Source organism: Varroa jacobsoni, unplaced genomic scaffold (assembly GCF_002532875.2).
Source record: "Varroa jacobsoni isolate VJ856 unplaced genomic scaffold, vjacob_1.0 scaffold_524, whole genome shotgun sequence".
Classification (NCBI taxonomy): Eukaryota; Metazoa; Arthropoda; class Arachnida; order Mesostigmata; family Varroidae; genus Varroa; species Varroa jacobsoni.
The window spans coordinates 166343-178923 of NW_019213426.1; the positions used below are offsets into that span (position 1 = coordinate 166343).

The 12581-nt window shown below is 41.8% G+C and overlaps 2 protein-coding genes across 4 annotated transcripts in view; both read right to left on the bottom strand.

Moving 5' to 3' along the window:
- The window catches only part of gukh (NHS actin remodeling regulator GUK-holder), a 162656-nt gene that overhangs the window by 137229 nt on the left and 12846 nt on the right, over positions 1–12581 (bottom strand). The window lies entirely within an intron of this gene.
- Positions 6336–8433, bottom strand: LOC111261150 (uncharacterized). The gene is made up of 3 exons (XM_022834436.2): positions 8163–8433; positions 6791–6926; positions 6336–6643 (listed from the first exon to the last, which is right to left on the bottom strand). Exons 1-3 carry the CDS (start codon positions 8239–8241, stop codon positions 6535–6537), a joined length of 324 nt encoding a protein of 107 aa, XP_022690171.1. The 5' UTR covers positions 8242–8433; the 3' UTR covers positions 6336–6534.

Here is a 12581-nt window from a genome sequence, read left to right on the forward strand (position 1 = left end):
AAATGTCCTAACTGTTAGTGAATGCTCAAACAGGGTTTAGACACGCTCCCCTAAGCGCGTTATAAAATGAAATGATATGGCAAAATGTGTCTAGAAAATTAAATTCTTTAGACTCACTTCATGATCGCTTTCTAATTAAAAGGTCACGACGCTTTGCTTAGCGCCACATGACACAGAAACGCTATATTACGGGTTATAAGTGGACGACATTTTTCACTTGAATTAAATTCATGTAGTAAATCTGCCTCATGCTACGAAGCGTGCACGTGGTCATCACTGATTTCGAAACGAAGCTCAAAATCGTATACTTCATTAGGCCTCATACGAAAAGTGTTTCACTATCATACGAATTGCATTTGAGAGATAGCTTAACTTTCGCACAATTATTTCGCCCAAATACCATAAATAATTGTATCAAATTTTGAAGGCCATAAATTTCGTTCGCTGCCACCCATGACCACCACAAGCATTTCCTAGACAGTACGTATAGATTAATGGAAGAGCTGTGAGAAACCCACTGCAAATTGAAAGTATACTCTCCTTACCCAGCTTCCTCGATTGATAATGCTCACCTCATTTCAGGGAAATCGAAAAATTAGTTGTTCAGTAATCTGCAGCAAGAGGTATCGTTCTTCCATTGATAAGTTCGATAAGTCCGAGAAATAAATAAGAGAATGCAAAACATCTATTATCAATGGTTAGGCAAAAAAGTTATACTCAATCCGAAATTTCTCTAAGCCAACTGGAAGAAGGGAGAGTGCCTATTACTAGCATGCTCAATTTCTCACGATCCCTAATAGCGAAATGTTGCTTGCCGTACGTTCTAATATCGCGTACACGTGCAGCGGAATTTAGCGACGTAACTGTGTAAACCAAAATTCGACAAGTGTCACCTCTTACAAAAAAATTCGAATATAGTTGTATGTACACGTGTATTACATGGACAATATTCCTTCACTCGTACAAAAGGCTCGTATACCTTTGCACATGCACGCAGGCGGACGTCCTAGATAGAAGATGAGAGAAGACGACTTTGGGGTGGAGAATGTCAACACTTCGTCGTCTGATCCTCATCAGGCCTGCCTCAGAAGCGGTCCCGATGACAAATAAGGACTTGCCTCTGTTCCCTTGAGAATAGAGTCAAAGCAATATCTTGAGAGGACACTGGAATGAGGGAAGGACCGCGCAGCATATGGTGGAGTAAACATAGCAGCACTGAGGACGACAACATATTGACATACCCTAGAACTAGTAAACTAAATAGGCTACCATTATCTGTCCTAACAGAGCCATAGCGCCGTTCTAGCCCGCTTGCTCCTGTTGTGGAATATCCACGCGGAACACACTGGAACGGACGGTAGATTTCGTCTCCTCGATGCTTTTAAATGTACAAAGCCTTTTCCTATGAAATGAAACAGCAAAACGTACCACCCCTCTGTACTCTTGTGAGTGACAATCTGATATAGTGCTGTTCAATACCGTATTGCGTCACGGCATGTCAGGCTCAAGATCATTCAACTAATATATGCATGAATACCTGACTTGCAGAAGGTTGTGAATTTGACTTAGGTTAGCGTCGTTGTTTTTTGTTTAAAGAGATCCTTCTCGGGGTGGGAATTTAATAAAACTAATGCTTTCTAGGCCTCGTTTTTTTCTTGGTCCTAAACGAGCGGCAATATATGAATAATACTGAGTGAGACAGCGCTGCCCTTCTCTGTTCGATGATAGTATCACAGGACGAAAGCGTGGAAATTGCGTGACAACGATGAAAGTGTGAGAGGACAACTGTGATGGTGTAACGTCATTCAGACTATCATAAGCGAGACTATCATAAGCGAACTTGAAGTTCTGTAGCGGATTTATATTACGTACGAATATTGCCTACCATATTTAGCATAAACGGCACCTTCGTTCACGATTGACCGTCGTATGCTTAAAAAGGATCCCTTTTGCGACGCTACGTTTTCTAAGTTCGTGCAAAATGGTTGTTTTAAAAAGTAAAAGTTGCTTCGTACGTAGAGAGCGCCAGTATATTATGGCAGTTGAATACGGCATTCAAGTAAGCTAAGGCGCGATGAATGTCTGCTAGGATTATCATAACAACTTGTACAATAATAGCTTACGCATCTGCCTTTTTTACCAGCCGCAGAATCCATCACTCATAGTCGCAATGAACCACAATACATCCAGTTGCTCAATACTGGCCAGATGTTTATATCAGCATCAACGACGCACCTTCTGCTGCTTGGCAATGTTCTTTTTTCAGTCTTGTGGGCCGGTTACCCTTCGCCTTTGCTGTCGTTTGTTTATTTTTTACCTTCGGTGAGAGCGGCTAGAACACTGTTGCATATAAACCTTGCGTACGGTTGTGTCACCCAAAGCTGATTCCGGTTCCCTCGCCGCCCCAGTGTATCGCTACGCCAGTTACTACTTGTACTAGGTAGAAAATATGGACAATCTCAGTAACTTGATTCATCTCAACGCTTACATGCGATATACTAGCGATATGAATGGTGCAACAGTTAAGAGCTAGCTATGCATTATCGAGAAAGCGGCCTTATTGGGTCGGAAGCCTAACTCATAAGCCAGAAAGAAGCTAGTTGTTGTTCCGTACATCTTAGATTAGGTAAACATTCGATGTGCGTATAGTTACCGCTATTAAATGTAATAGATAGAAACAAATACGTTACCTGTATTTATTAAAAGTTTCTTAGCGTGTGCGAGTTTTTTTTTAGTGTAGTCTTTGAAGCTAAGAGACAAAATCTGGTTATCGAGTTTAAGCACAAATTGATTCAAAAATAATTAGAACTCCTAAATCAGCAAACAAATAATAGGCCGAATTCTATCGGCCCACTTTTTAGACTCTTCTTCAGAAGGACGAACGAACGAACAAGCTATGTCTGCCTGCCTGCTCATCGCTATACCGCAAGAAAGTTGCATAGACCTTCTCCTAATCATGTTTATATATATAACAGATTCTTAAGGCAATTAGTAACGGAGACCTTCCGTTCCCTTATCCCTCATCTTCAAACTCGCTTTTCATGTATACCAAATACATCCGCCTAATTTACAGAGCAGCTTGGTGAGTGTTTTAAAGTACCGTGCCAAGTAGAAAGTTTGCTATGTCGAAATCACCGAATTGGCAGATCTACTATTAAATGTCCTTATTCAAACACTAAGAAATTTAAATTCTTGCATGTACAATCGAATACGAGAGCGAAGTTCCATGAAATTTGCCCGGGTAGCACCGATACGGATTTTATGCACTATACAAGATTAGAGTAGCAAGATCAGTGATCTCGTTTTTCGCCCAACTTACAACAAAATTGTCCACTAGTCATTTACAAGGCTGCTGAAATCTCTGTCGAAACCAGTGGAAAAGTTAGCGGTACTTGACTTAAGTATTTTCTTACTCATTATCGTTTTTGTAGCGCAAAATTAACCCATCGTCAAAATGCTGGAACTCCCCCTTGGTAGGTTTTCCATTGAGGCTGAACAGAGAAAGAACTGCATGGCTACCCAACCTGTCATGCAATGATGCGTATTGTTCGATTGTTTTCCAATAGAAAGTTGCCAGTTTTTCAATTTTCACCTGAATTACTTCGAATCAAACTATTGTAATACAGTATTTGGCGATCGAATCAAACTTGATATAAGTATAGAAGCGTACTATTTCGCAATGGTCTGAACAAAGGTCGCTAGTTACAAACGCTTCGGAACGGAAGACAAATGCTGCTACGTTACGCATCATATTCTTCCATTGTCGAATCATGTATTCCCATACTTTAGAGGGAACACTGCAACACGGGTGCTATAGCAACATATGTACGCCTTTTTTCGTGACGAGTTCTAGTATCTCTTGATAGCTTAAGTAAAACAACTGTACATGGTAAAAATAACAAAGATAATCAGCAGTGCCATATGGGCAGACAGTGATACGTCCGGAAAGCTCGACTTTGTTTAGCCAGTTTACTAAATGCCCTGGCTTCTACGAAGGTCAGCCTTTTTTGTTTACAATAAAGTAAGCAGACTCTATTACGATCTCTAGCTGCAGCAGCTGCGATGCTTAAATTGAATGCCCCTTCTGCAGCATCTGCGTCATTCACTGTGCAGATACGCTGACTTTTCGGCCAGTTTTCTTGTTTTACGCCCATCGCTTGGGGACCTAAGGTACCGTATGATATATTAATAGTGACGATGTCTCGATTAATTCTTTCCGTTTGGGTCGAAGATATTAAGTTGTAGCCCAGGCTAATGTACATCGTGTCGAACTAGATAGCCCGAAGATTTGCTTAACTCTTTTTCTGCTAACAACAACAACCCACTACAGCGTTGTCTGTGATTGTACGCACACCCAGCTTAGGCACACTTGGGAAGCGACCTGGTTTCGACGTATATAGCTAACTGATTCGCTAGATTTAAACTAAGGTTTTTCAGCATTAACGGGTAGTAAACCCAGATAAAAGTACTATTTAATATAGTAGCATTTAGTTGTCGTTTTCATCGTTGGTGTTTTTCGAACACCTTCTATCCTATGTTTGCATCCGGATACGAGTGCTCGGGTTCAGATGCTTTTCGATAAACGTCTAGCATGTACAGCTACCGAGCTGCTACTGCTTCTGTCCCCTGCTGCAGAGATACCTCCCTTCCCTTTTAGTGACGACGACGGATTCTAAAGCGGCCGCGAAACTTGCGTCGTATGAATTCGTGTGTCCAAAATGCCTTCATATCCATACATAAAAAAAAAACCAGATGAAAAAGAGATATCTGTAAATCATTCTCGAAAGATCGCGACTCCCGTCGATGGCTTCTCAGCTCATATCCTGTGTCGCAATATCCTTGCAAGCACGATGCTGCTACACTCTGCCTATGTTAATATAAATGAAACAGATGTCGAAGGTTGAACTAGCGGCGCTCAGACGACGACTTCAACTACGACAAAACGATAACGTTCGGAGCATTTTCGTAAAATGTAGCAAAAATGTGCGGATTACGTAGGAGCATTTCGCGTGCTGAATAATCAGTTATTCATTTATGCGTATTAACGGCGTGCTAAATATATGGAACATTTCCTTAATATCAGTTAATCTATCTAGTCTTATTTATCCGCCATTACGCCTAACAACCACATTACTATTCACTATTTCAAAAACAATTTACGGTAACTGGAAATGGCATTCAAGAATAGCTTCGAACCCTCAGAGAGTACTGGTGAACACCAACGCAAAGCGCGCCTTCGATAGCAATTGTTAGCAATGCAAAGAAAAATTATATAAAATTCTGAAAATGATTGTCGTCAGACAGAAACTTGTTCTATGCAATTAGCTATTTGTATAACATATACATTAATCAACATGCGCTTACAAAAGGTGTAAGCTCTCTGGGATCTGTGTGTGTATTATACTGAATCGGCCTAATGGGTTTCTAGGATCGATCTAAAAATAGAGCTAATGATACAAGTCGTTCCTATAGATCCTAACTCAAAACGGCCGTCGTGTAGTGTTAGTTCTATATGGATCTAGCTCAGCTCGAAACCAAAATGCGTTTGAAAAACTCGCACAATTTCAAGGCACAGATGGATATGAAGTTCGCCAGCACTGCATGAAGCCAGTTACATGGTCCGGATTACATTTTCTTGCCTATTCTCTATTACCACGAATAAAAATATTTACGACGACACCGCGCTATGTCTTGCGGACAGAATTTTCTGTGGAGTTGAGTCTTTCACACCACGTACCGTTTTTATATATCACATAGTGATTCTCTTTGATACCAATTAAACAACGCAAAATGAAACGCATTGCATTCTCGCAGCGAATATCGATGCAGTGAAAAAATAATAATAAGCCCAGAATGAAACATATTTGGGGTTTTGAACTTCGCGAAATCATCTACCGATTACTACGTATTTACTGCTCTCTATCGTATGTAGTCGATTAGGTTCTTTGTAATGCAAAGCAAGGACTGACATAACAAACACTACATAGATATGTCGAATCTGCTTGACAATGCACGAATGATGCAAAAAACAGAGTTCTCTCCTTGTAATCCGCCTTGGGGCCAGCCACAGTCTTGTCCCCCTGTTTTCCTCCACTTCTGCCCTTCAACATTTAAACTCGTAACGCGATTTCCTGCTAGCGAGCCCACACGCTTGTGTGCACTTCACCCCTTACCCCTCTCTTCCTACATCTCAACGCCGAACTCCTGCGGCAGCAGAAGCATCATAATGCTAGAGAGATTTCGTTACCGTCAGCAGAGTTCTTACCATGTGTTACTTCCTGTTCAACTGGGGCGATATAGCAAACGTCCGTTTTCCATCCGGCGGACACCGTGTGTAGAGCTAGTGAAGACAAAAGAAAAAGTAGGCGGCAATAAATTATTCCGGCAAAATGTATGTATTTACCCTTTTTAGGAATCCATACACCGGCTACTAACCGGCACCTAGTAACTTAGGCTAGACCAGTTAATCGTACTCAGGACTCCAGCAATGGTACTTGCCCTTAGGAAAAAGAGTATCCTCTTAGCCGGGTCTTTCTACATTTGGCCTGCAACGTATCTAACGCACGTAGCAACACCTTTTCTCAGCGTGTTAGCCAATACCACACGACCAACATCCACAGATAGACTCGCTCGTTCTCGCGGACTGTACGGAAAAAGCAAAGAATTAAAAGCAGCTGAAGGAACGAGAAATCGTAGTATAGCAGTAAAAATAGGATAAGACAAACGGAAAAGCGTTGCAGTTCAGAAAATATAATTTTAAACAGCTTTCACGTAAGGATTTATACCTCACCATTTTATAGGTGCCATGCTGTATAAAGTGGTCATATAGCTCACAAGTCTAAAGAAAACCGGGTGAAAATCTCCTGGCTTGATCAGTGATACGCGTAGTGTTTTATTTTGATCCATCTCAGGCGGAAGACCAACACCTGAACATTGTGCATTAGACAACGAAATATTAAAGTCTATGTTATCAGCTTCCGCATATAAGGGCAGACTTCGAAATATATCTATTTATAATGTTCCTATCTTCGTTGTAATCTTCTGTCGTTAAACTGCTTTAGATAATACACTTAAGGCCACCTATAGGTAACCAGTATACACAACAGCCCCGATACCCTGAGCTTGATACAGATTAACTGTGTGACACCGTCTGTACGAGATCTAAAGTCTTCTACAGGCGATTGCCTGGTCGCACTGATCCGTCAGATCATTCATTTAGCTGGTATCACTGCCGCCGCTCCGCTATTCCATGAATCGGCATTAGTCTGTAGCAGCGGCTGTTAAGGAGACACTTAAATCAGTATACCGGTTTGCCTGTTTGCGTCTGAGTCTGTCTATCCTTTCAGGAGCCACCTATCGAAATTTGCAGACCTGCAATGGAGCTGTCGAACGGTGGTCCAGAATGGTACAGACGAAAGGATAAAATAGCCCAACCGAAAATTTGGTCCAGAAAGTTCGATTACGAACGAGTTTTTTTTTCTGGCGACAAAGGGCTCTCCAAGCCCATAAGCCATTTTCTCAGTCTCCGAAATATAGCTTCCCCAATTGCATATACTTTGTGCTATTTCCGCATCTGCTAAGTTTGAGCTAGGTTATACCGCCGTACTTATATGGGTTCTTACACATCTAGATAAATTCGCTTTGTAAGAAATTAGGAAACGCATGATAATGGTACGCTACTGACCGATCGTCAAGACAGACTGAAACATCCCGCTCCTAAACTACACATGGTAAACGTAGCACTCATCCACTCGGGAAGAGATACGAACAAGAACTACACGCTCACTAAAAAGAACAACGACTTTGAACTGGATATCCAACAGGTTGAATTAGTTTCACTAAAGGTATATTTAACGGTTCCGATTTCTATCGACAAACATGATGTTATTTTTACATTTCTTTACGGCGAAGTAAGTACAAATGATTAAAATAGTCTGTCAGGACGACACCGACCGTTTTCGGCGCTGCTGGTTCATAGTGAGTTATACTATTCGCAGCAATATTGGAGTCGTCCCCATGCAGAAATGATATGTACATAATAATAACCTGTTACACGAAACTGCTTCTATCGTAAAAATAGTATACTATTAACCGAGAGTTTAATAGTTAGCGAATTGAGAGAGAATAAAGGCAGTGTTCGAATTAATAGCTTAAACTAATACCGCTGTCCATCGTTACGGCCTGTTCCCTTTGCCTTCTTTTAGGGCTGATTGATTTCCAATACGGCATTCGCACTAGCATAACAACGGCTCGATCACCGGTAACTTGTTATAGTTCACATCAATAACAAACGACGCGGTCCCATCGTACAATTTCGAGACAAGGCCAAATACAGCGTATTTATTCGGTGGTTAACAACGATTAAATTATAGTATATTTTGTGATCATTCATCGTAGCGCCTGCTCTAGCGAGTAAACAAAGACCTTCGAAAAATGCTGAGAACAATTTCGAATAAACGCTAGAAAGCGCGGTTATATTAATCGGTTTTGTTTTTTTGGATCTACAAGTCGTAATTGTCATTGCGGCCATTCATAAACAACATACTCGCGATACGATGCAACGATTACGTAAAAAGCCCATTAAACGATGATGAGTCACTTTCTGCGTGCGCCGTCAAGATTGAATCCAACATTCATCATAAAAATGACTAATAAAACTTTGCACTATTAGGCACCTACATGTACGACGCTTCGACTGCAACATGATTAATTATAGCATATTATAGAATTGTTATATGCATATATATTTCTTTGGCCAAAAATGTGAGATTGTAATGGTTTGCTGGAACGACGATGGCCAGGTCCCAAAATGGTAGCAAATTGTGAAAAATAATTTCTCAAAAAAACCACAAACCATATTGAAGAGGGTGGAACCGAGATTAAACGCAGTGTATTTAATTAATTTTTAACTTTTTCTGCAGTTAGCAAGAGTTATGGTGCACACTGTGAATCATCACCGTTTACACAGTGATATTGATTCGGCTATTTGCGCACGGCATCCCTTGAGTGGTACATGAAGCCGCAAAATACAACATAAACTTATGTGAAACTTTCGAGACAATCACATTGATTAACAGGCCGTAATTAGCTACAAAAACAATTGAGATTTTGTCAAACAAAGGTATTTTCTAAAACCAGCACTAACAAATCCTCGTGTAATCTATTAGTTTTATTGTTTATACTTATTAAAAATGCTGGTTGTGCACTTTTGGAATACTAAGCTCGGCATTGTCACATTCGTATCTATGCGAACTAATTAGTTATATATTTCAGTACAAACCAGCTATTAATCTTTAAAGCGGGGCGAAATCCTGGCACTTTATTAAAATTGAATATTCACTGTTCAAGCCTCGTGTTACGCGGAAAAATACAACGCTTTAGTCCCTTACGCGAACGTACTCTCCGACACGCGCTGTTCCTGCCGACTTCCGTGCTGTTCCCCTTGGTTCTACTTTGAGTGAGCTAGGGCAGGACGAACAGTAGCAACCTCAGCTAAAACAGCAGGAGGTCTAACGGCCCGGGCAACAGAGTGGCGAATGATAAGACTTAACATCACCCCTTACATGGTTCCCACAACCGATGCCACTGCTCTTGCACGCCCCATAAACTAAGTTAAAGTAAATTACGATAAGCCTCTCAACTGCTGAGTGTCTGTTTCCTTACTCTCTCACTATCTCGCCGCTTGCAGCGCCATCGCATCATTATCATCGTTGACTTGACGATCATTGTCGTCGTTTTCGCTCTTGCTGCTGTAAGGAAAGAACGGTCTGCCTCATCGAAGTTCCTTGCTTTCAGCTGTCCGCGTAAACTCCTTGCCGTTAGCTAACCGCGGTCCACGTCGGCGGACGCCCTGAATTTTTGGCGTTGACTAGATCGCCCTCTCGTTTAGCCCGCTGTCCAACAACGGCAGCACCAACGAAGCCAATGGCAAGAATGAAACAAGTTTTTATGTTCGTGAGAAGTTACAGGCGCGAAGGAGGCCTCGAAAACGAGGCATGGAGCGGAGAGGGAATAAAAGAAAGCAAATGTGCTCTTAAGGGCTCTGTCGGGATTACAATAGTCATGAGGGTCAACTAACCGAGTGAGAGTGTAACAGAACAGAAAGGAACGTACAGCGATGAGCACGCAGAGAGAAATAAACGGGTCAACGAGGGTCAGGCAGAAAGAGTCGGCAGCGACAGACTCGGAGCCTTTCCTTTTTCGGTTTCGAAAAAGCCGCAGTAGGCTATATATGGGTCGGCCAACAACCTTTGTAATAAAGTCGCTCCTATTTCTACAAGGATTCCTCCTACTTGTTGCCACGAGTCACAACATGACGGCAGCAGTGTCGCAACTCTAAAGAACGATCCTTATGGACGAAGTCATTTAAGCCAGGTCACTCATGTTCTTATTGGGTAAGATCTCAAAACTATCGTGCCTTAGCGTTTCTCTCTTAATAGTCTGATGATATATATGCATACACGTAATCTCGGGGAAGCTCAGTCAAGTAAAGAAAAATCTCGTACGTGTGATACACGCCGCGCGACATAGCAAAAATCGATAGCACAATAGCTCCTGGTGCGGCCACTCTCTTCTTATAACGCTGAGAACCAACAAGTGGGCTTCATTTGTAAGGTTAAACTCGAAGCTGATCCTAGGCCCGTGAAGACCTTTCACGTTGCTCCTCTCGTAATGCGACAGTGATTTATTTCAGTGTGGCAAAGGCGTCTAGTATCGTTTGTCAGCTCAAAGCATACGATATGTGCTATGATCGGGACAGCTGACTCGGCCTACCCCACACTGTCCCTCGGTCATCCGGTCCAAAATCTTCTTAGACTTTCGCATGGCCTAAAGCTCTTGTGCTTTCATCGAAAACCTTATCGTTATGGCCTACGGTTGTACATTGTAACATACGTATTGTCTTGTGAGGATAAGTGTATGGAGGCCTACTCTTCCTGCCTTCGATTCGCATCGATATTGGAAGTTGGCCAACCATTTTTTGTTCATGTTCTTTGTGTTTTTTCTATAGCTGACCCCATAGCTTATACATATATAAGTTATTATGTATGTATATATATAAATTATTGTAGATATATTTATAATAATTCGTGACACTTTATCATCATCGTCGCGACGAGCGGCCAAGTGCCGTCAGCATCATCATTCTGACTGTTGAATTTATTCTGGACTGCGGCCTTTGTGCCGGACCGCTCAACGCCGTACTCCATCAAAACGTGATATATGTAAGGAACACATTTAGCTCGTAGATGCTTCGATGGCCCACCGTAATAGAGCGGCCGAATTGGCATCGCCATTTAGGAGTTTTGTTAGTACTTGAACAGTCACGGCCGGGTTGAACCATCACTAATGGTCCGCTGCCAGGGATCGCCAATAAGCACCAGTCACCACGAGCTACATCAGTATATGCCATGCAATCGCTACAACTGCATCTACTGCTAGTGCTACTTATGCCGAGCAGCAACTGCGGATACTCCCGACAGGAGCCGTCACTGTCGATTTGTGTTGGTGGATTTTGCCTGCTTATGGCCAAGAGTGCATCTTCTCGTCTTTTTGGTGCTACTCACGTCGGCAAATACTAATACTGTCCGATTGCAAACCAAAGAGCAAGCGAGACACCTCCAAAGCGGTTCTGGATATACCACACGTTCAACAACAAAATGAGCAAAACTAGGCCCAGCTCCAAGCCGGGGCTCTGAACCCCAGGTAAACGACAAACGAAACAGTCGCTTGTGTCTCATATATATATAGTGTCTTCGGTCCTCCTTTCTTCATAATCTTTGGCTGCTTCTTCTTTTTTCGCAGCGTTTGTCTAACTGCTTGAACGGTAGAAAGGATCGTTAGCTAGCGCCAGAAGATATTCGCGCGCATATATAGATCTCTACCCGAAATCCTACCTCCAGCTGGAGGAGCGTCGGCCGTTTGCTGTTGTGGGTAAATGAAAAGTCACGATGGGAAATGGCATTAAGGAAATCTATTGATCTCGATAGCGAGAATTATGATAGAAGAAAAAAATAACAACTGTGTGTTACTCTATTTGTTGAAACAGAAAATATGAGTTATAGCATATTGATACCGATAACATATACATAAATATACATTCTGTAATAGTTCATATTAGCTCTGTCGTATGCATTTGTATATTATTATGAGTGAATAGAAGATGATGCAATAGGAATAGAACTTAATTAGTATCCATGCTTTGAACTAAATAGTCTTACTCAAAAACTCATAAGGTATATAGCGATATATAATGGGCTCGAATAGAGCTTCTCTCAGTAATCACAGCTATGGACTATTGCATGGAAGAAGTCTCATTCGTTTGGACGACCGACCGTTGAGAAGAAACAATAGAACCATATAGCCCACATTCTTCTTTAAATCCCCCCGATGTCAGGTTCGAAGACAAAAAATCGGTTTTTATATTTCTCGTCGTCACACAAAGATTCCCCTACCAGAAATGCTATGGCCCTTTTTGGGATGATGTTTCAAGGCAGACTGAAACCAGACGCAGCCTAACTGCCTGAAGCGTTCCGCTGGTCTATCATTCAAAGTAAAAACTGTGCCAAAGAGCTTTCGATGCT

What these genes read in the sequence shown, in the direction of transcription:
- LOC111261150 (XM_022834436.2), bottom strand. Translation starts at nt 8,241, where the DNA reads ATGCTAGTGCGAATGCCGTATTGGAAATCAATCAGCCCTAAAAGAAGG. An exon ending in GGCCGTAACGATGGACAGCG is followed by an intron (nt 6,927 to 8,162) that starts GTATTAGTTTAA and finishes CACAATGTTCAG; the next exon opens with GTGTTGGTCTTCCGCCTGAG. An exon ending in AGCATGGCACCTATAAAATG is followed by an intron (nt 6,644 to 6,790) that starts GTGAGGTATAAA and finishes TTTTCCGTACAG; the next exon opens with TCCGCGAGAACGAGCGAGTC.